The sequence below is a fragment of the Nerophis ophidion genome, linkage group LG14 (assembly GCF_033978795.1).
Source record: "Nerophis ophidion isolate RoL-2023_Sa linkage group LG14, RoL_Noph_v1.0, whole genome shotgun sequence".
NCBI classification, from domain to species: domain Eukaryota; kingdom Metazoa; phylum Chordata; class Actinopteri; order Syngnathiformes; family Syngnathidae; genus Nerophis; species Nerophis ophidion.
Window position 1 is genome coordinate 13,862,845 of NC_084624.1, and position 23,562 is coordinate 13,886,406.

A 23,562-nucleotide genomic window follows, 5' to 3' on the forward strand; every position below is an offset into this window, starting at 1 on the left:
ATCCTTCTCGGGCAGGGGTCGGCAACCCGCGGCTCCGGAGCCGCATGCGGCTCTTTAGCGCCGCCCTGTGGCTCTCTGGACCTTTTTCAAAAATATATGAAAAATGGGAGTGATGAGGGGAAAAAAACATATTTTTTCTTTTAATTTGGTTTCGGTTGGTCGGACAAACATGACACAAACATCCCTAATTGCTATAATGCGCACTGTTTATATTAAACATGCTTCACTGATTCGAGTATTTGGCGAGCACCGCTTTGTCCTACTAATTTTGGCGGTCCTTGAACTCACCCTAGTTTGTTTACATGCATACTTTTCACCCTCCTTTTTAGATGTGTTTTATCCCACTTCTTTTTCTGTCATTTTGTCCACCGAACTTATAAAGTTGTGCATGAATGCACAAAGGTGAGTTTTGTTGAGGTTTTTGACTTGTGTGGAGTGCTAATCAGAAATATTTGGTCGCTGCATGACTGTAAGCTAATCGATGCTAACATGCTATTTAGGCTAGCTGTATGTACATATTGCATCATTATTCCTCATTTGTTGCTATATTTGAGCTCATTTAGTTTCCTTTAAGTCCTCTTAATTCAATGTATATCTCATGACACTATCTGTATGTAATGTGGCTTTTCATTTTTTGCGGCTCCGGACAGATTTGTTTTTGTATTTTTGGTCCAATATGGTTCTTTCAACATTTTGGGTTGAGCAGTGGTTCTTAACCTTGTTGGAGGAACCAAACCCCACCAGTTTCATATGTGCATTCACCGAACCCTTCTTTAGTGAAAAATAAAGAAAACATTTTTTTTCAAATTCAAGGCAAAGTTACCGTATGTTTCGGACTATAAGTCCCCCGATTGGAAATAATGTAAATAATTCAATGAATATACTATGATGATTAACCTGTGTGATGACTGTATTATGCTGATAGTATATATTTGTACCATGAATTGATTAACATCGACCCCGACTTAAACAAGTTGACAAACTTATTCGGGTGTTACCATTTAGTGGTCAATTGTACGGAATATGTACTGTATTGTGCAATCTACTAATAAAAGTATCAATCAATCAATCAATCATGCTTTGGGCACTAATGCACCCCCATACCATCACAGATGCTGGCTTTTGAACTTTGCGTCGATAACAGTCTGGATGGTTCGCTTCCCCCTTGATACAATGTCGAATATTCCCAAAAACAATTTGAAATGTGGACTCGTCAGACCACAGAACACTTTTCCACTTTGCATCAGTCCATCTTAGAAGATCTCGGGCCCAGAGAAGCATATTCAACTGGATATGGGTTGAAAATGATTTGCAAATCATTGAATTGTAGTGGGTAGAGCGGCCGGCCAGAAACCTGAGGGTTGCAGGTTCGCTTCCCACCTGTTGACATCCCAAAAATCGCTGCCGTTGTGTCCTTGGGCTGGACACTTCACCCTTTGCCCCCGGTGCCGCTCACACTGGTGAATGAATGATGAATGAATGACAGGGGGTGGTCGGAGGGGCCGTAGGCGCAAACTGGCAGACACGCTTCCGTCAGTCTACCCCAGGGCAGCTGTGGCTACAAATGTAGCTTACCACCACCAGGTGTGAATGAATGTTGAGTCCCACTTCTCTGTGAGCGCTTTGAGTGTTTAGAAAAGCGTGATATAAATCTAAAATCTAAGTTATCTATATCTACATCTAACACAATTTCCCAACTCATATGGAAACGGGGTTTTATAAGCATTATTCTGACTCAGTCACAATACCGTATTTCTTTGAATTAGCGCCGGGGCGGTAATTAATTTAACACCTCTTCTCACTCTGGCGCTTACGGTAAATTTAGGCCTGCACTTATAAATTTGAGTGATGTAAGGATACCATCATGAAAAGAACATTTAATAAATAAAAAACGTTGTTATGTAGCATAAAAAATGCAGATGGCCTTAAAACGCCACAACATTTCCATCCATCCATCCATCATCTTCCGCTTATCTGAGGTCGGGTCACGGGGGCAGCAGCCTAAGCAGGGAAGCCCAGACTTCCCTCTCACCAGCCACTTCGTCTAGCTCTTCCCGGGGGATCCCGAGGCGTTCCCAGGCCAGCCGGGAGACATAGTCTTCCCAACGTGTCCTGGGTCTTCCCCGTGGCCTCCTACCGGCTGGACGTGCCCTAAACACCTCCCTAGGGAGGCGTTCGGGTGTCATCCTGACCAGATGCCCGAACCACCTCATCTGGCTCCTCTCGATGTGGAGGAGTAGCGGCTTTACTTTGAGTTCCTCCCGGATGGCAGAGCTTCTCACCCTATCTCTAAGGGAGAGCCCCGCCACCCGGCGGAAGAAACTCACGGGTACGGCTGGTAGCTACTATTAGCAAACAAATTCACTTACCAACTCGGCTTAATATCTTAATATCGCCACACTCTCTCATCGCAACTCGGCCCTGATTCGACACCTATAAGTTTACAATTTGTTATAAAATGTTGGACGGTTGTTTTTACGATATGCAGGCAAACGACAACTTTAAAACATACCGGCTTCAGATGTCCCCAGGCTTAGCCACCGCACCTGGCAGCCATCTTGGAACGCTGGATTATATAGAGCGCGATAGGCTGCAGCGGGTCACGTGAGCGCCTGTGTTACGCTCGCAAGATTAAACGTGGAAACGGCGCAGGTAATATGAGGGGATGCCATGAGCGGAAAAATGGCTTATTTCCCACCTGTGCTACACACTCGTGACGTTAAGAGTTTGACCCGGCGGTAAAACTTTGCATATGCTAATTATTCTCTGAAACCAGTTTGACCCGGCGGTAAACCGAGGCATGCGCTAATTATTTTGCTAAACAAGTTTGACCCGACAGTAATTCTAAGCATGCGCTAATTATTTTGCAAAACGAGTACGACCCGGCGGCAATTCAAGGAAATACGGTAGTTGAAATATCAACCAATAGTTTAACCAGCGTCCCATAGAACCAACCGTCATTCTGATTCTGAACTGTTGTTAACTGCAGTTTTCCCGTGTTATTGCTGTGTTTGGATCTTCAGGGGAGAGTGTTCCAGTGACTAAGAGCAGTGTGCCAAGTTCAGAAAGGATCTACGATACAGAGGAAGACAAGCAACACACCCTCTTCTGCGGCACACATGTTATCCAGAGTCGTGCTGACAAACAGGTGAAGGCGGTTGTGGTCAGAACAGGTGAGGATTGAGCTTGATACTGACAGGTGGTGTAAAACACTTTTACCACCAATTGAAGTCATGTCTTTGAAGTAAGCTTTTTATCAAACCTTCCATGATCCCATAGGTTTTAATACCGTAAAGGGCCAGCTTGTGCGTGGCATTCTGTACCCTAAACCCACCGACTTCAAACTGCATCGCGACGCTAAGCATTTCACGATGGTGATGGGGGTGGTGGCGGTGATTGACTTCATCTACGTCATCGTTATTGATGTCATAAACAAGGTAACAGTTGTCATACGTACAGTACAATTTGTAATGGAAACTTTACATAAGGAGCACACATTAAACCCATACACATTTTCGTAAATCCTCAAAGATTTTGCAGAGTCGCATAACTCTTTCGACTTATGAAAGTTACTTGTGCTATTTGACGACACCGAAACTTCTGAAAATGTGCTTGCCCTACAGTTAATGATTTGTTGAAGATATAGGTGTCTATGCAACATTTATTTTCCGTGGTTGTCCAAGACATGTTAGGGAAGACTATTGTTCCAAAATTTCATGCGGAAAGTTGACTTTTATACCCTGAAAAAGAAGAGATGAACAATTTAAATCAACAGATTTATTCACAGATTTTTGGGTTCAGCCTAGTTTGGGCGACCCTACGTAGTATTTTCCTAAAGATTGGCTTGCAATCTTGGAATTATCTAGCCTGTTTCAAACCATGATCAGACTCACTTTTTAATCGGGGCTGAAGTCTTGATGAATCGACATGCCGTCGGTTGTTACCAACCAGCCAGATGACAATACGATGAATTTTAGAGTTGTCAGAAATTCAGTCTATTGTCATCTCATCCAAACTCTTCAGACTGACAATTGTATAGCGCAGGGGTAGGGAACCTAGGGCTCGCGAGCCATATGTGGCTCTTTTGATGACTGCATCTGGCTCTCAGTGTCAGACTGTATCTGACATTGCTTGAAGTGGAACATTATCAACAGACCTATGTAAGCTTCAATATATACCTTGATGTTGCAGAAAAAAGACCATATATTTTTTTAACCGATTTCCTAACTCTAAATGGGTGAATTTTGGCAAATTAAACGCCTTTCTATTTATCGCTCTCGCAGCGATGACGTCAGAACGTGACGTCACCTACAGTAGGTAATAAAGCCGTCATTTTCTCAAACACATTACAAACACCGCGTCTCAGCTCTGTTATTTTCCGTTTTTTCGACTATTTTCTGGAACCTTGGAGACATCATGCCTCGTCGGTGTGTTGTCGGAGAGTGTAACAACACTATAGCTTTAATTTCGTTTTTGCTATCTGCCTCCATACTCCAACCATCCGTTTCAATACATGCGTAATCTGTTGAATCGCGTAAACCGCTGAAATCCAAGTCTGAATCCGAGCTAATGTCGCTATATCTTGCTGTGCTATCCGTATTGGCATCACTGGATGATGTCACAGGAAAATGGACGATGGCTTCACAGATAACGAAAATCAGGCACTTTAAAGCTTTTTTTTAGGGATATTCCGGGATGGGTAAAATTTAGAAAAAAACTTCAAAAAATCAAATAAGCCACTGGGAACTTATTTTTATTGGTTTTAACCCTTCTGAAATTGTGATAATGTTCCCCTTTAACACGATAAGTAATGAATAAATCCGCTGGAAATAACAGTGTTAAAAATAACGTTCAAATAATAAAACATTCTCATGCATTTTAATCCATCCATCCGTTTTCTACCGCACCTGTTCAAGGTTGCGGGTGGCTCAGACAACCCCAGCTGTCCTTCGGGGTACAGGAGGGTCGCATTAATGGAAAGAAGTATTTTATTTATAATTGGTTAGCTTCCCTGAGATGAGGTGGCGACTTGTCCAGGGTGTACCCCGCCTACCGCCCGATTGTAGCTGAGATAGGCACCAGCGCCCCCCCATGACCCCAAAGCAAATAAGCGGTAGGAAATGGTTGGATAGATGGTTAGCTTCAGAATAACAATTTTATCAAAAAGAATAAGAGACTTATTATACTCTAAAAATGTTTGTCTTACTTAAAAATGCACGTGTTAAAACAAATATATGGCTCTTACGGAAATACATTTTACAATATTTGGATTTCATGGCTCTCTCAGCCAAAACGGTTCCCGACCCCTGGTATAGCGTGTGCCCAACTTTTGTTTTTCTGTCTATCTTGTTCTTGTCCGTGATCAGCCGAGTGGTCGTGACTTTCAAATTGTTTTTTTTTTCACTGGTTTCTTGGTCCTTTCCCCATCCCATCTAGGTTTCTATTGAGGCCATCATCACTGATTCTTTGAATCTCGTAGCAGTCTGCATTCCTCCAATGTTACCTGTGACTCTGACCGTTGGGCTCGTGAACGCTCAGCGGCGCATGAAGAAAACTGGCATCTTTTGCATCAGTCCACAGAGAATTAACATCTCTGGTCTGCTGAACCTGGTCTGCTTTGACAAGGTAAGCCTAGTCAGTTTCACTACATTCATTCATAACATTCATTTTCTCGTCAACTGTTTGGCATTTTGACTTTAGACGGGCACTTTGACCGAAGACAGTTTGCACCTGTGGGGTATTCAGAGAGCTGAAGTTGGCACGTAAGTTTGGGTTTGATGTCATTTAGGGGTTTCCTCATAGGATCGATTGCTTTACGAAAAGTATGGCTAGTTAACTTGAGCAATTGCTGTGTTGAATATGATTAGTCTTCAGTCCAAAGCTGCCTTGACTAAAGATTTCCATAGTCTGATCTGATTCATGAGATTTTGCCCATCGTCCACAATCACTTGAATCTATGGCCTTGTTACTTAAAAAAAAATAAAATAAACAGATGATGATATGTACGAGTGTATACTGACGAGTCACTCAGGTTCAGTAAGGTCCCATGGATATATGAATATTCCAAAGTTAATAAAAGGTACTTATGAAAGAAATACAGTCTTTCACTAAAGTAAACAAAACACATTTTCCATGTCAAAAAAAGGTGACAGCACATTTAGTGAGGTCCTTGGCTCTGGAACAGTGCTGAGCAGATATAAAACTTGACTAAATAGAGGACGTCAAACTCGTAACCAAGTTTCCATTTGTGAACCTGCTGAAGGATCATTACTAGAGATGTCCGATAATGGCTTTTTTGCCGATATCTGATATTGTCCAACTCTTAATTACTGATTCCGATATCAACCGATACTAATATATACAGTCAGGGAATCAATCAATCAATCAATGTTTATTTATATAGCCCCAAATCACAAATGTCTCAAAGGACTGCACAAATCATTACGACTACAACATCCTCGGAAGAACCCACAAAAGGGCAAGGAAAACTCACACCCAGTGGGCAGGGAGAATTCACATTCAGTGGGACGCCAGCGACAATGCTGACTATGAGAAACCTTGGAGAGGACCTCAGATGTGGGCAACCCCCCCCCCTCTAGGGGACCGAAAGCAATGGATGTCGAGTGGGTCTAACATGATACTGTGAAAGTTCAATCCATAGTGGCTCCAAGACAGCAGTGAGAGTCCCGTCCACAGGAAACCATCTCAAGCGGATCAGCAGCGTAGAGATGTCCCCAACCGATACAGGCGAGCGGTCCATCCTGGGTCCCGACGAGCGGTCCATCCTGGGTCTCGACTCTGGACAGTCAGTACTTCATCCATGGTCATCGGACCGGACCCCCTCCACAAGGGAGGGGGGGACATAGGAGAAAGAAAAGAAAAGAAGCGGCAGATCAACTGGTCTAAAAAGGAGGTCTATTTAAAGGCTAGAGTATACAGATGAGTTTTAAGATGAGACTTAAATGCTTCTACTGAGGTAGCATCTCGAACTGTTACCGGGAGGGCATTCCAGAGTACTGGAGCCCGAACGGAAAACGCTCTATAGCCCGCAGACTTTTTTTGAGCTCTAGGAATCACTAATAAGCCGGAGTCTTTTGAACGCAGATTTCTTGCCGGGACATACGGTACAATACAATCGGCAAGATAGGCTGGAGCTAGACCGTGTAGTATTTTATACGTAAGTAGTAAAACCTTAAAGTCACATCTTAAGTGCACAGGAAGCCAGTGCAGGTGAGCCAGTACAGGCGTAATATGATCAAACTTTCTTGTTCTTGTCAAAAGTCTAGCAGCCGCATTTTGTACCAACTGTAATCTTTTAATGCTAGACATTGGGAGACCCGAAAATAATACGTTACAGTAATCGAGACGAGACGTAACAAACGCATGGATAATGATCTCGGCGTCTTTAGTGGACAAAATGGAGCGAATTTTAGCGATATTACGGAGATGAAAGAAGGCCGTTTTAGTAACGCTTTTAATGTGTGACTCAAAGGAGAGAGTTGGGTCGAAGATAATACCCAGATTTTTTACAGAGTCACCTTGTTTTATTATTTGGTTGTCAAATGTTAAAGTTGTATTATTAAATAGAGGTCGGTGTCTAGCAGGACCGATAATCAGCATTTCCGTTTTTTTGGCATTAAGTTGCAAAAAGTTAGCGGACATCCATTGTTTAATTTCATTAAGACACGCTTCCAACTGACTACAGTCCGGCGTGTTGGTCAGCTTTAGGGGCATGTAAAGTTGGGTGTCATCAGCATAACAGTGAAAGCTAATACCGTATTTGCGTATGACGTCACCTAGCGGCAGCATGTAGATGCTGAAGAGTACAGGGCCAAGGACCGAACCCTGGGGAACTCCACACGTTACCTTAACATAGTCCGAGGTCACACTGTTATAGGAGACGCACTGCATCCTATCAGTAAGATAAGAGTTAAACCATGACAGGGCTGAGTCTGAAATACCAATTCGTATTTTGATACGCTCTAATAAAATATTATGATCGACGGTATCGAAAGCACACATTATTACACATTATTATGCCTAATTTTGTTTTGATGCGCCGCTGGATGTATTAAACAATGTCACAAGGTTTTCTGAAATAAATCGACTCAAGTTATGGAAAATTGAATCTGTAATTAATGGAATCCGATGACACAACTACAAAGTCGATCATGGAACTGCGGCCGAGGGTGTTCTGGCGTCAAGTGCACATATGGACACCCTTATGTTTGAACATTGAGTATGTTATGGACAATCCATGACGAGCACAAAAGTCCAATAACAAAACACCACTTGGGTTCAGATCCGGGCAGCCATTCTTCCCAATCACTCCTCTCCAGGTTTCACTGTCGTTGCCAACAAGAGCGTTGAAGTCCCCCAGTAGGACAAGGGAATCAGCCGAGGGAGCACTGTCCAGTAATCCCTCAAGGGAATCCAAAAAGAGTCAGTACTCTGAGCTGCTGTTTGGTGCATAAGCACAAACAACAGTCAGGACCCGTCCCCCAACCCGAAGGCGCAGGGAAGCTACCCTCTCTTCCACTGGGTTAAAGTCCAACTTTCCGGCTTTGAGCCGTGGGATAGCAAGTATTGCCACCCCAGCCCGTCGCCTCTCATTGCTTGCACTGCCAGAGTGGAAAAGAGTCCAGCCCCTCTCAAAAGAACTGGTTCCAGAGCCCTTGCTGTGCGTCGAAATGAGTCCGACGATATCCAGCCGGAACTTCTCCACCTCGCGCGCCAGCTCAGGCTCCTTCCCTCCCAGCGAGGTGACATTCCACGTCCCAAGAGCGAGCTTATGTAGCCGAGGATCGGACCGCCAAGTGCCCTGCCTTCGGCTTCCGCCCAGCTCACACTGCACCCAACCTCTATGACCCCTCCTATGAGTGGTGAGCCAATTGGAGGGAGGACCCAAGTTGCCTCTTCGGGGTGAGCCATCGTGCCCCACCTCTGAACCTGGCTCCAAAGGGGAGCCCTGGTGACCCTTGTCCAGACGAGGGAAATCTACGTCCTCGATTTGTACTTTTCATAAAGGTCTTTGAGCTGCTCTTTGTTTGATCCCTCACTTAGGACCTGTTTGTCTTGGGAGAGACTACCAGGGGCCATAGAACCTCCCGGACAACGTAGCTCCTAGGATCATCGGGAAACGCAAATTCCTCTGCCACGATAAGGTGGCAGCTCAGAAAGGAGAGAATATACATTCAATGATAGCTAATGCTAATTATCCAAATCACTATTAGGGGGTTAAGGGTTAGGCATCTGTATAAATGTTGCAAAGGGTTCCTTTAAGTCACAGCAAATAACCTATGAGTGGCTTCCTCTTCGTCCTCCAGTTTTTCCCCCCCAGAGACTGAGGTAGCTACAGAGAGTCTAACGAAGACGTCGTTTGTCGCCGGCATGGCTACCTGCCACTCACTGATCAGCATAAAGGACAAACTCTGTGGAGACCCTATAGACCTCAACGTATTCAGTGCCACTGGTTGGGTGAGCAGATTTAAATCTTTACTTGCAAAGATGTGCAAAGGGTGCAATGTACATGAGTTGTCTTCATGTTTTTAAGAAGCCATTATTATCACTTTATGTTTTGTCCAGATCCTCGAGGAGCCAAGAGAAGAACAGACTGCACTTTACGATGTTCACATTTCCACGATAGTCCGACACCCGCAGCAAGTAATCCTTAAACGTTGTGTTTTTATTAAGTGACCAGTATCTGTTTCACTTTTACCATCTTCCGGAAAAGCATCCTTGTTAAAATCTTTGACATGCAACTTTCAGTGGGGGGAGTTTGGCATCGTGCGTCAGCTTCCCTTCTCCTCAGCGCTGCAGAGGATGAGTGTGGTGGTCAGACAACTGGGACAAAAACACTTTGACATCTACCTGAAAGGAGCCCCAGAGACTGTGGTTAACCTCTGCAAGCCGCACACAGGTCAGACACGTGACCACAGACAACTTAAGCCGTGTGTCCTGTGGCATCACACAGTGGGCGTCAACTACCATGCCATGCCATACCATTGAGTATCTTCAATCAAGCAAATTAACAATAAAAAACTTTGATATGCCTAGCTCCAAATATATTTTTGTGTCCACAGTCCCTCAGAGTTTCACAGACACGTTGGAGACTTACACCCGGCAGGGTTTCAGGGTTATAGCCCTGGCGCATCACCAACTGGAGTCCAAACTCTCGTGGCAAGAAGTCCAAAATCTCAGTCGGTAAGTGTTCTTCCATACAGTTACTGCAATACAGTTATTGCACAAAACATCCAAACCAGGAGCAGAGAGACATGTTTTAACTGTTTGTGTTGCATAAATATTGCCGAGGGTTAACATGCTGTATTTACACATCAAAAGAAGCATCAAATACATTTTAGCATATAACGGCTCAGACTCTAAGCTGCGGTATTTGCTGAACTAAACAAGCTGCCAAAACACATTTTCATAATGTGTTCTGTCCCCAAATTGTGTTTGTTAACTTTTATCAATTTAAATATAACTGTGTGAAGTTGTCCCTTTATCAATGTAAATATTAAAATAACTCTGCCATTTGTTTGTACAGCACAAACAAACACAAACTTAGCACAAACAAATGGGACAGGTTTGGGGAAATTTTGATAAAGTGGGGGGCTGGATGACATCGCCAGTCAGAAAAAACTTCTATTTTCTACCGCTTGTCCCTTTTGTGGTCGCGGGGAGTGCTGCATTTGGGCAGGGCTTAGTAATGTTTTTTCCACGACAGAGAGGCACAGGGCTCACTCAAATATTAACCCAGAATTAGTCATTTCACTACGTTAATCATATTTGATGAATGATACCTAACAAACTTACAGTTTACAACCTTGTCAAATCCACGGAAAGTACACGCCACACACACGTATCCCAACCCCACAACCCCGCTTCACCCCATGTGGTATGACCATACTTGCCAACACTCCCGATTTTCCTGGGAGACTCCCGAATTTCAGTGCCCCTCCCGGGGCAACCATTCTCCCGAATTTCTCCCGATTTCCACCCGGACAACAAATTTGGGGGCGTGCCTTAAAGGCACTGCCTTTAGCGTCCTCTCTTACCTAAAAAGGAGACTCTTATATATGTCTCCGTTATCCATAGGTTTATCTATAACCCATAAAATAGGCAGGCACGGAGCTATTTCTCAGCATGTGTTTATTCCAGCCGGCACGTTAATACACTGACACACAACATCCGGATTCCCATCATGCATTGTTTCAAAACTACGGCAAGTAGTAATGTCCAAAAACATAACGGAGACGAAGCAGAAGAACGAAGAAGAGACATGGCGACGACGAGTAAGAAGAAGAAGTACGCTTGTAAGTTCCAAAATGATTGGAAAAAATAATTTCAGTTCATCCAGGACAGCTCGAAGCTTGAAAGTTTGTAGATCGGACTTCTCCATTGAACACGGTGGCCGAACGGATATACTCATTCATGAATAGATTATTTATAATCCTCCCACCCCCATCTCCCGAATTCGGAGGTCTCAAAGTTGGCATGTATGGGTATGACGGAAAACAGAGCAGCTGCCCTAGTAGCTGGCAGCTTCGGGCCTTCTCACCACTTATTGCAAGTCTTGAGTTGTAAGTCGTAATTTGTATATGTGCTTTGCTGTGGAGTTTTTTTGTCTGGTTCGCCCAGTAGTTTAGTTTGGCCCGAGCCTTTTTCTCCTACCATCCCTTCATATCTACCATTTTTCACTTTTATGGGGCGCATCTCTAGCCGTGACCCTTCAGTGTTGCTGTTCTGTCTACCCTGGACAATGTCAGCTCTTGAACCAGTCTGCGCTGAAAATCTACGTTTGTTGTACTTTTTAAGTGCAACGACAATAATGTGCCAGCCGATCCTATCGTAGTAGCAAAATAATTACCAACAAAATATACTGCAGAAGAAGGAATTCATCAATTGTATTTTACATACAATTATGTTGCACTGAAATAAACTTCCCTCTAACGACTGCACTGGACGCATCACAACACCCTGTAGGCTGGGCCCACCCACACACAAAAGTACGACCGTGCTTCCCGCAATCATACATACAATGTAAATATCTTCCACGATATACAAACATCAGAAAATGTTTTAGGTTTGGTTGATATCAGCACTTCATCCATCAATCCATCCATCCATCTTCTTCCGCTTATCCGAGGTCGGGTCACGGGGGCAGCAGCCTAAGCAGAGAAGCCCAGACTTCCCTCTCCCCAGCCACTTCGTCCAGCTCTTCCCAGGGGATCCCGAGGCGTTCCCAGGCCAGCCGGGAGACATAGTCTTCCTAACGTGTCCTGGGTCTACCCGTGGCCTCCTACCGGTTGGACGTGCCCTAAACACCTCCCTAGGGAGGCTTCCGGTTGTCATCCAGACCAGATGCCCGAACCACCTCATCTGGCTCCTCTCGATGTGGAGGAGCAGCGGCTTTACTTTGAGCTCCTCCCGGATGGCAGGGCTTTTCACCCTATCTCTAAGGGAGAGCCTCGCCACCCGGCGGAGGAAACTCATTTCGGCCGCTTGTACCCGTGATCTTGTCCTTTTGGTCATGACCCAAAGCTCATGACCATAGGTGAGGATGAGAACGTAAATTGACCGGTAAATTGAGAGCTTTGCCTTCCGGCTCAGCTCTTTTGTCACCACAAAGGATCGATACAGCGTCCGCATTACTTAAGACGCCGCACCGATCCGCCTGTCGATCTTGCGATCCACTATTCCCTCACTCCTGAACAAGACTCCGAGGTACTTGAACTCCTCCACTTGGGGCAGGGTCTCCTCCCCAACCCGGAGATGGACCTCAACCCTTTTTTGGGCGAGAACCATGGACTCGGACTTGGAGGTGCTGATTCTCATCCCGGTCGTTTCACACTCAGCTGCTAACCGATCCAGTGAGAACTGAAGATCCTGGCCAGATGAAGCCATCAGAAAACATCATCTGCAAATAGCAGGGACCTAATCCTGCTGCCACCAAACCGGAACCCCTCAACGCCTTGACTGCGCCTAGAAATTCTGTCCATAAAAGTTATAAACAGAATCGGTGACAAAGGACAGCCTTGGCGGAGTCCAACTCTCACTGGAAACGTGTCCGACTTCCTGCCGGCAATGCGGACCAAGTTCTGACACTGATCATACAGGGAGCGAACCGCCACAATCAGACAGTCCGATACCCCATACTCTCTGAGCACTCCCCACAGGACTTCCCAAGGGACACGGTCGAATGCCTTCTCCAAGTCCACAAAGCACATGTAGACTGGTTGGGCAAGCTCCAATGTACCCCTAAGGACACTGCCGAAAGTATAGATCTGGTCCACAGTTTCACGACCAGGACGAAAACCACACTGTTCCTCCTGAATCCCAGGTTAGCCTTTACGGCGTAGCCTCCTCTCCAGTACACCTGAATAGACCTTATTGGGAAGGCTGAGGAGCGTGATCCTACGATAGTTGGAGCACACCCTCCGGTTCCCCTTCTTAAAGAGAGGAACCACCACCCCGGTCTGCCAATCCTGAGGTACCGCCCCCGATGTCCACGCGATGCTGCAGAGTCTTGTCAACCAAGACATCCCCACAGCATCCAGAGCCTTAAGGTACTCTGGGTGGATCTCATCCACCCCCGGGGCCTTGCCACAGCACTTAAGTCATCAACAATTGCATCATCTGAGAAATGGACATTGAAACAGTGTAGGTCTGACCGAAACAGTGTCGGTCTGAAGTCTCTCGAAGTGAAGATGACCCCGCTATACTCTGGCTAACTTACTTTATTTAACATTTTGATGTCTGTGTGTGTGTTTGCCCCTAACAGAGAGCAGTTAGAGACCAACATGGACTTCCTAGGCTTGATCGTCATGCAGAACAAAATCAAAGAACAGACTGCTGGGGTGTTGCTTGACTTGCGACAAGCCAATATTCGGACTTTGATGGTCACAGGTAACCAAAGTCAGAAATACAAGGGTTTTCTTGTTGTGTCATCTGTGTCTGTGTGTCACTGAACAAGGTCCTTTTTTAGGTGACAACATGTCGACAGCAATATCGGTGGCTCGAGACTGTGGGATGGTTCAAGCCCACGAGGACATTATTATTGCTGATGCTGTGCCTCCAAACGAGGAGAACCCTGCGAGTATCACATGGCGCTACTCTGACAACCATGTTGTGAACAACAATCAGGTGAATCACAGAATCATTTATAAAAAAACTGGAGATTTTTGGAAATTGGAAAGTCATAGGGAAACTGGAAGACTCATAGGGACAGATTAGTTACCAGGAGGAGAGTCGTTGCTCCCTCCTGTGCAGGGTCCCTACAGCATTGGCATGTGGCCTGTGTGTAGCGAGCAAGCTAACAATATTTTGTGTTCATACTTTTATCAAACTGTGAGGGTCAATATTTATTTTTTGGATCATTTTAATTAAACACGATAATACTAACCGTTGAAAGGTTTACAGCGGTTACCATTACTATTGTTTGATTGTAGCTGTTATTCACGGATGCTGAAACCAATGCAAAATAGTGACCAGTCTTGTAATCTGTCACAATGCATGCACACGGCGATTATCCAGGCTGGAAAATATTCCTTTTCATATATCGTCCAGTTAAAGGCCTACTGAAAACCTCTACTACCGACCACGCAGTCTGATAGTTTATATATCAATGATGAAATATTAACATTGCAACACATGCCAATACGGCTGGTTTAGTTTACTAAATTGCAATTTTAAATTTCCCACGGAGTTTCTTCTTGAAAACGTTGCGGAATGATGACGCATGCGCGTGACGTCACGTACTGTCAGGACATATTAGCACAGGACCACTTGCGGCTAAAAGTCGTCTCTTTTCATCGCGCAATTAAACAGTATTCTGGACATCTGTGTTGCTGAATTTTTTTGCAGTATGTTCAATTAATAATGGAGAAGTCAAAGTAGAAAGATGGAGGTGGGAAGCTTTAGCCTTTAGCCACACAAACACACGGTGATTCCTTGTTTAAAATTCCCGGAGGTGAAGCTTTACTATGGATCAGAGCCGTCAAGCGAACATGGATCCCGACCACTTGTCAACTGGCAGGTTTCGGTGAGAAAATTGTGGTAAAAATTCGCCTCTTACCGGAGATCAGCTAAGCTTGTGCCATCCATGCAGCTGCCGTCGACTTCTCTCAGAGACTGGCCTCAAGACACCCGTGGACAGACCCCTCCAACTATCAGGTACTATTTAATCTCACTAAAACACTAGCTAGATAAGGGATTTCCCAGAATTATCCTAGTAAATGTGTCTAAAAACATCTGAATCCGTCCCAATGCAACCGCCTTTTTTTTTCTAACTTTATTTTTTAATTTTTTTCTAGTCCTTTGCTATCAATATCATCATCAAGAATATTTCATCCTCGCTCAAATTAATGCAGAAATTGTCGTTTTCTCGGTCCGAACAGGTCTTGCTGCTGGAGGCTCCCATTATAAACAATGTGAGGACGTGAGGAGCCCTCACCCTTGTGACTTTCGGTAAAGGCAAGGCTTTTTTATCAGCACCAAAAGTTGCTAACTTTATCGTCGATGTTCTCTACTAAATCCTTTCCGCAAAAATATGACAATATCACAAAACGATCAAGTATGACACTGCTGATCCGCCTCCGCTTGGGATGGTTTCCTGCTGGCTCCGCTGTGAACGGAACTCTCGCTGCTGTGTTGGATCCGCTTTGGACTGGACTCTCGCGACTGTGTTGGATCCATTGTGGATTGAACTTTCACAGTATCATGTTAGACCCGCTCGACATCCATTGCTTTCCTCCTCTCCAAGGTTCTCATAGTCATCATTGTCACCGACGTCCCACTGGGTGTGAGTTTTCCTTGCCCTTATGTGGGCCTACCGAGGATGTGGTAGTGGTTTGTGCAGCCCTTTGAGACACTAGTGATTTAGGGCTATATAAGTAAACATTGATTGATTGATTGATTGATTGACATAGAATGGACCTGCTATCCCCGTTTAAATAAGAAAATCTCATTTCAGTAGGCCTTTAATTGACTTTTTGAATATTGGCACAGTCATACTGATAGACCTTTCCAAAAGGGGGCTCCTCCACTGGTTTATCTTGATGAGAATAACCGCTCACAATTTCTTCACACCCTCGTGTCAGGGCTATCCTGTATATGTGTGCTACTTTAAAACTTACCATTTACAGCATACTTGCCAACCCTCCTGAATTTTCCGGAAGACTCCCTAATTTCAGTGCCTCTACCGAAAATCTCCCGGGACAACCATTCTCCCAAATTTCTCCCCATTTCCAGCCGGACCTGAGTGAGGACAGCCTGGACATGCATTGGACACGCATTGCTTCAAAACTACGGCAAGTAGTAATGTCCAAAAACATAACAGAGATGAAGCAGAAGAACGAAGAAGAGACATGGCAACGACGAGTAAGAAGAAGAAGTACGCTTGCAAGTTCCAAAATGATTGTAAAAAAAATATTTCAGTAAATCCAGGACAGCTCGAAAGGGAAGGGATATGCTGCCTGCAAATTTTGTAGATCAGACTTCTCCATTGAACACGGTGGCCGAATGGATATACTCATTCATGAACGGATTATTTATATAAATACGAAATACTTCAAAATAAGTTACATTATCTGGACTACTACTCCTACTACATCCAAGCCCCTCCCCACCCCACCCCAAAGCCGCCGCCCCCAACCCCGCCCACATCTCACGAATTCGGAGGTGTCAAGGTTGGCAAGTATGGCAAAATGTTAAGGGACATCTTTACTTAACTAAAGCGATAACAAGGCAACACATATGACTTGGAATCATCTCAAGTGGAAGATAAGACAGCAATATTTAATGTTCTGTTTTTTTCCTTCATTCAGACTGCTGAGGTCAGCTTTGCTGGGGATGGGTTGAAGGACAAGGAGAAGGAGCCAGGCTATCACTTTGCTGTAAGCGGCCAAGCCTTCGCTGTCATCAAACAACACTTTCCAGAACTTTCCCAGAAGGTACTAAGATGCATTTGGCCTACTTTAGTGTTTTGTGTTCAACCATACTTGCCAACCCTCCCGGATTTTCCTGGAGACTCCCAAAATTCAGCGCCTCTCCCGAAAACCTCCCGGGACAAATTTCTCCCGAAAATCTCCCGAAATTCAGGCGGAGCTGGAGGCCACGCCCCCTCCAGCTCCATGCGGACCTGAGTGACGTGTCGAAAGCCTGTTTTCACGTCCGCTTTCCCACAATATAAACAGCGTGTCTGCCCATTGACGTTATAACTGTAGAATGATCGAGGGCGAGTTCTTGGTTTCTTATGTGGGTTTATTGTTAGGCAGTTTCATTAACGTCCTCCCAGCGCGGCAACAACACACAACAACAGCAGTCACGTTTTCGTCTACCGTAAAGCAGTTTGTCTGCCGTAAACAGCAATGTTGTGACACTCTTAAACAGGACAATACTGCCACCTACTGTACATGCATATGTGACAATAGCATCTACGGCTTTTAGAGAGTACAGTGCACAACTGCACACACAACAAGGAGACGAAGCAGAAGAACGAGGAAGTTACAGCTATGACGACGCCGACGACGAGTAAGATGAGAAAATACGCTTGTAAGTCCCAAGCCGCAGCTGCGATTGGACCTGGATAGCCTCTGGGAAGAAGTTGTGGACTACCAAGTGTGTGGCAGTGAAGATCTTCCTCAGGAAGTAAAGATTGACCGGTTTTGGGCCATGCTAAGGAGAGATGGAAGAATCCAGACCCTAGTGCATTTGATAAAAGCACTATTGTGCATGCCACACAGCAATGCATCATCAGAGAGGGTGTTCAGCATGGTTAGAAAAATAGTGACAGAGAATAGAACAAGGATGGACAATTCAACCCTTGACTCAACAATGGGTAGATGAGTGTTAAGTGTGTGTATATGTCTAAATAAATGAACACTGAAATTCAAGTATTTCTCATATATATTTATTTATAGCTAGAATTCACTGAAAGTCAAGTATTTGTTATATATATATATATATATATATATATATATATATATATATATATATATATATATATATATGAAATACTTGACTTGGTGAATTCTAGCTGTAAATATACTCCTCCCCTCTTAACCGCGCCCCCAACCACGCCCCCGCCCCACCCCCGACCACTCTCCCCCCACCGTCCCCCCCCACCTCCCGAAATCGGAGGTCTCAAGGTTGGCAAGTATGTGTTCAACACTCCTAGAGTGAAAATGACGATGTCATACTTTATCTCTCCTCATGGTGGTGCTGCAGTTCCTCCTGAGAGCCACTGTGTTCGCCCGCATGACCCCAGACCTGAAGACTCAGCTGGTGGAAGTCCTTCAAAACATCGAGTCAGCTATAGTTATGTACTTTGATGAAACACGACATTTGGAGAACGATGTGCATTTCTCATTGTTTTGTTTTAATCTTCCAGTTACATGGTGGGGATGTGTGGAGATGGCGCTAATGACTGTGGGGTGAGTATTCTGTACGTACAAATCACCACTCACACTATATACTGGTTATTTTGACAACACCAAATCCAATCCATCCAATTTCTACCGCTTAGCCCCTTTGGGGTCCACTTTATTTTTTATAGCACTTTTAAACGACAAAAATGTTTCCAATGTGCTGCACAACAATATTAAAAACAATATTAGAATATTATCCTTAGCTCAACCGATGACTGAATGAAAACAAAAAATACAAAAAATAAAACCAATATACAAATAAATGATTAAAAACGATTGTAATGGGTAAAACAAATTAAAACAGTAAATAGGAATCAAAATAAAAAAAACAGGACAACAGAGGACCACACAACTAGTATTAAAAGCCCATCCATCCATCCATCTTCTTCCGCGTATCCGAAGTCGGGTCGCGGGGGCAGCAGCCTAAGCAGGGAAGCCTAAACTTCCCTCTCCCCAGCCACTTCGTCCAGCTCTTCCCGGGGGATCCTGAGGCGTTCCCAGGCCAGCCGGGAGACATAGTCTTCCCAACGTGTCCTGGGTCTTCCCCGAGCCCTAAACACCTCCCTAGGGAGGCGTTAGGATGCATCCTGACCACATGCCCGAACCACCTCATATAGCTCCTTTCGATGTGGAGGAGCAGCAGCTTTACGTTGAGCTCCTCCCGGATGACAGAGCTTCTCACCATATCTTTAAGGGAGAGCCCCGCAACCTGGCGGAGAAAACTCCTTTCGGCCGCTTGTACCCGTGATCTTGTCCTTTCGGTCATGACCCAAAGTTCATGACCTTAGGTGAGGATGGGAACGTAGATCGACCGGTAAATTGAGAGCTTTGCCTTGCGGCTCAGCTCCTTCGTCACCACAACGGATCGATACAGCGTCCGCATTACTGAAGACGCCGCACCGATCTGCCTGTCGACCTCGCGATCTACTCTTCCCTCACTCGTGAACAAGACTCCTAGGTACTTGAACTCCTCCACTTGGGGCATGGTCTCCACCCCAACCCGTTAAAAGCCAAAGAATAACAGTGGGTTTTAAGACGAGACTTAAAAACTCCACTGTGGGAGCAGTTTGAACATGGACGGTGTGATAACAAAATTACTAATACTCGTTTTAATTGATGATGTTCTTTGAACGGGTTGCCAAAAGTTGTTAATTAGGCTTAGGAATGTGACGCTCTGCAGGAGACCTCTAATCTCATCAAGCTCTGTCTCCTGTGTCTTTGATGTGACATGTGGACTCTAGTTGACCGGCATATGTGTTGTGTCTTCCTGACCCCCATCTGGGCTAAACTGTTGCCCCTTTCCTGAGTGACCCCCACCCTTCTGGGCAAACTACACCCTCTCCCCTTCACAGGACCTTGCGCATTCTTTTACTGGGATACTGTATGTTAAAGAGCATGGAGGGTGGGACTTCTGAGAATGTATAATTGTCATGACATATTCTAAAAGAGTTAGAACAAGCTGGAACGAACGGATGTGTCGTTCTGGTTTGGTCTCTCTTTGCAAAGCTTGTTGTCATTTGTTTGTTATTTTAATAAATCATTTTAAAGCTATTTGTCACTAAAGGATCGTCTTTAAGAAATTTCCACGACAACGGGCAGAATGTTCCAGAACTTAGGGCCGACCACAGGGAACGCCCTGTCTCCCCTGGTTTTAACTCTGGTCTTGGGCACCACGAGCTGGAGCTGGCTCTTGGACCTCAGAGCGCGATCAGGATTGTAAAATTGGATGAGGTCCCTCTGTTCAGGGATAGTTTTTTACCCTTGATGTAGTTGGCTTCCCTCACTCCTCTTTTGTACCATCCATCCTCCCTGTCCAGAATCTGTAAATCTTTTGTTCTCAAAGGAGTGCTGTTTCTCCCTGAGGTGCAGGTAGACGAGCTGAGTCTTGACCTGAAGAGTTTGCCATGCGTCGGCTTAGTAGTTGTTTTCTTCCCCCAACATCATTACACTGGATATCATACACAGATTGTTTTTGTGGTTGTGGGGTGTCCGGTCTTTACGATGCCCCGGTCTCTGTCTAAGGGTGTTGTCTGCTTTGAAGTGTTGGTTAAAAATTCTTCTCACATATGGAATGACAATATGTTTGCGCCTGTCACATCTTTCTTCCTCATCCACTCTGTTTTTGTTATTTCTGGAACTGGATGTACTTTTCACAAACAATCAGCTGGGGTACCTCGAGTTTTGAGGGCGTCCCTCAAATGCCTATGCTCTTTGTCTTTGGCCTGTAGGAACATTACCAGCTCTGTGTTTGTCTTCCAGTGGGTGGTGCAAGTAGAAAAGTAGGTATTGATCGGTATGCGTGGGTTTTCGGTAAACCCTGACATGGAGGCCCCTGTTTTCTCCAATGTGGACATCACAGTCTAAAAAGGCAACTTTCTGTCTTTGACATTCTAACGCGTCCACTGAGTTCATGCGCTCGGTGAAGGCTTGCACTCCTTAGTTTCTGATTTTCACCCATGTGTCATCCACATATCTGTACCAATGACTGGGTGCTGTTCCCCTAAAAGAGCCCAAAGCTCTCTTTTCCATGTCCTCCATGTAGGATAGAATAGGATAGGTCTTTATTGTCATTGCACAAGTACAACCAAACTCTGTTTTCAGCACAACCCCGTTCAAGATTAGACAAACAAACAGTGTACAGGGTTACACAACAGGAACGCTGATGGGTCGCCACAAGGCGCCCCCTAAAAGATGGGGAAAAAGGGTAAAACGCTGGGGAAGGATGAGTAACAAAAAATACAATCTAGACTGGGCTCCCAAGGGGGAAGAGTAGCTTTGCATATTGAAATTAAGTTTGTAGCGATAATAAACAACAATAAAGTGCATGTACTTTAAAGACTACGGCGGAGTAAAAACACTAATCAGTGTTCTTCAGCACAAAGATGCCCCACAAAAGTTCCTGCAAGTCGAAAGTTTATTTTGTTCTTATTTCTCTCCGTTGTCAAGTTTGTTGTCTTGGAAATACACAAGAAATAGGAAACACATCAGTCGTCTAGCATTCTGTAAAAGGCGGTGCTGTGTTTGAAAAATACATTTAAGAAACAGCCCCAACTGTCTTCAACCAATCAGCATTCCACAGCACAGCGCGCCCTCAATAAGGTTCCAGGAACCTTCCAAAAGTCCCACCTTGATGGCAGAAATTACGAAAATTTCCTGTAGAACTAAATCTACCTGGGTGGTTTTCAGTGGTGAAACAGGATGAACAATATTTACCTGGGTTTAGATTGATTGAATTGATTGAACCTTGTATTAGTTCATTGCAGAGTACAGTACACATTCCGTACAACTGACCAATAAAGGGTAACACTCGAGTAAGTTTTTCAACTTGTTTAAGTCCACGTTAATCAATTCATGGTACGTGGGTAAATGGGAAAGTTCTAGTAGAAGTTCCTGCGGTGGAAAAGGGCCTAATATGTTTAGTTACAGTATATTTATATCTAGGTATCTATTGATGATACGTTACCAGATGGCTCAGAGTGTAGGGATCTTAGGAGAACGCAACATAAAAGTGTATAAACCAAATGAGTTGTAAATTAAAGACACCGAAGCCAAGAATTGAAAACAAAAACTTGTGTTATTGAAAAGTAACACACTAGCCTAGCTTTGGAATACAGGTGCTGTCAAAGAAAGGAACAAAACATACCAAAATACACCTCTAGAAAAGAAAGGTAAGCTGACTAACTAAAGCTATTTAATTAGCATAAACCAAAAACCTGTCATGTCTTGTGGTAATGTTTTGTTTAGCTATGTTCTGTTTTGCTTAAGACTCCATTGTTTCGTGTTTTTGCACTTCCGTGTTTGCTTTGTTACCATGCCAACCAATTAGTTTCACCTGTCATGTCACGCACCTGATTTGTTTTGACTCACGCACCTGTTCAATCATCTGTATTATTTAAACCGAAAGTTGCCAGGAAGTCAGCCTGGCGACTTTACCTCTGTTCTACCGCGGATTACTTCATGCCATGCTACCTCTGATACTGTCTATAGTTTTGCTTCTTGCCATGCCACGTAAGCTTTTGTTTTTTTATGTCAGTTATCGAGTTTTGTTTCATGTTCATAGTTTCTGCCTTTGTTCAAGTTTTTGTTTTATTAGCCAAGTTTTTGTAGTTCCACCTTGTGCGCGCCTTTTGTCCTTTTTTTTTTTTATAGTAATAAGCATGTCCCTACCTTCACACCTTGCCCGCGCCAACTTTCCTTTGCCTTACAGGAAAACAAACCCCAAAGTCCACGTTATGATGGAAGTGATCCGAGGTAGAACAGAGATAAATTCGCCAGGCTGACTTCCTGGCAACTTTCGGTTTAAATAATACAGGTGATTGAACAGGTCCATGAGTCAAAACAAATCAGGTGCGTGACATGACAGGTGAAACTAATTGGTTGGCAAGGTAACAGAGCAAACAAGGAAGTGCAAAAACAGGAAACAATGGAGTCTTAAGCAATACAGAACATAACTAAACAAAGCATTATCACAAGACATGACAAAACCTACCTACGTACTCTAACAGCAACCTGCGGCTCTTTAGACCTTCCCTAGTGGCTCCCTGGACCTCTTTCAGAGATGTGTGGAAATGGAAAAAGACGAAGAAAAAAACATTTTTTGTTTTAATATATTTTCTTTAGGAGAACAAAAAATGACACAAACCTTCGTAATTGTTAGAAATCCCACTGTTTATATTGTCACTGATGAGTACATGGAAAGCACCGTTTTGCCTTACTAATGTCAGCGATCCTTGAACTCATCGCAGTCAGAGGTGGGTAGAGTAGCCAGAAATTGTACTCAAGTAAGAGTACTGTTACTTTAGAGATTTATTACTCAAGTAAAAGTAAGGAGTAGTCACCCAAATATTTACTTGAGTAAAAGTAAAAAGTATGTTGTGCAAAAACTACTCAAATACTGAGTAACTGATGAGTAACCTGTTCGTTTATTGATGACGGCAACAAGTAATACACAAAAGCATAAAAATAGCAATGAGCAAATTCAGAGCAAGGAATATCTCTTAAGCAACTAAAACAATAATATATATTTGGTTTTACACTGTATTGAAAAAAAAATTAAAATGAATTTTACCTTTGCAAACTCATTATACTTTTGGCAAAGTTTTATATTCATAAATGTAAGTTTTTCAATACCCGA

General features: G+C 44.1%; 1 protein-coding gene across 1 annotated transcript in view; it reads left to right on the top strand.

Moving 5' to 3' along the window:
• The window catches only part of LOC133568157 (polyamine-transporting ATPase 13A3-like), a 123,518-nt gene that overhangs the window by 55,605 nt on the left and 44,351 nt on the right, over positions 1–23,562 (top strand). Inside the window, exons 11-23 of the mRNA XM_061919899.1 lie at positions 3,024–3,173; positions 3,280–3,437; positions 5,437–5,625; positions 5,701–5,762; positions 9,327–9,477; positions 9,586–9,663; positions 9,769–9,919; positions 10,083–10,203; positions 13,784–13,908; positions 13,988–14,145; positions 16,827–16,952; positions 18,229–18,308; positions 18,392–18,434. Of these exons, the coding sequence (XP_061775883.1) occupies positions 3,024–3,173; positions 3,280–3,437; positions 5,437–5,625; positions 5,701–5,762; positions 9,327–9,477; positions 9,586–9,663; positions 9,769–9,919; positions 10,083–10,203; positions 13,784–13,908; positions 13,988–14,145; positions 16,827–16,952; positions 18,229–18,308; positions 18,392–18,434 (1,592 nt within the window). The remainder of the gene's footprint in view (positions 1–3,023; positions 3,174–3,279; positions 3,438–5,436; positions 5,626–5,700; positions 5,763–9,326; positions 9,478–9,585; positions 9,664–9,768; positions 9,920–10,082; positions 10,204–13,783; positions 13,909–13,987; positions 14,146–16,826; positions 16,953–18,228; positions 18,309–18,391; positions 18,435–23,562) is intronic.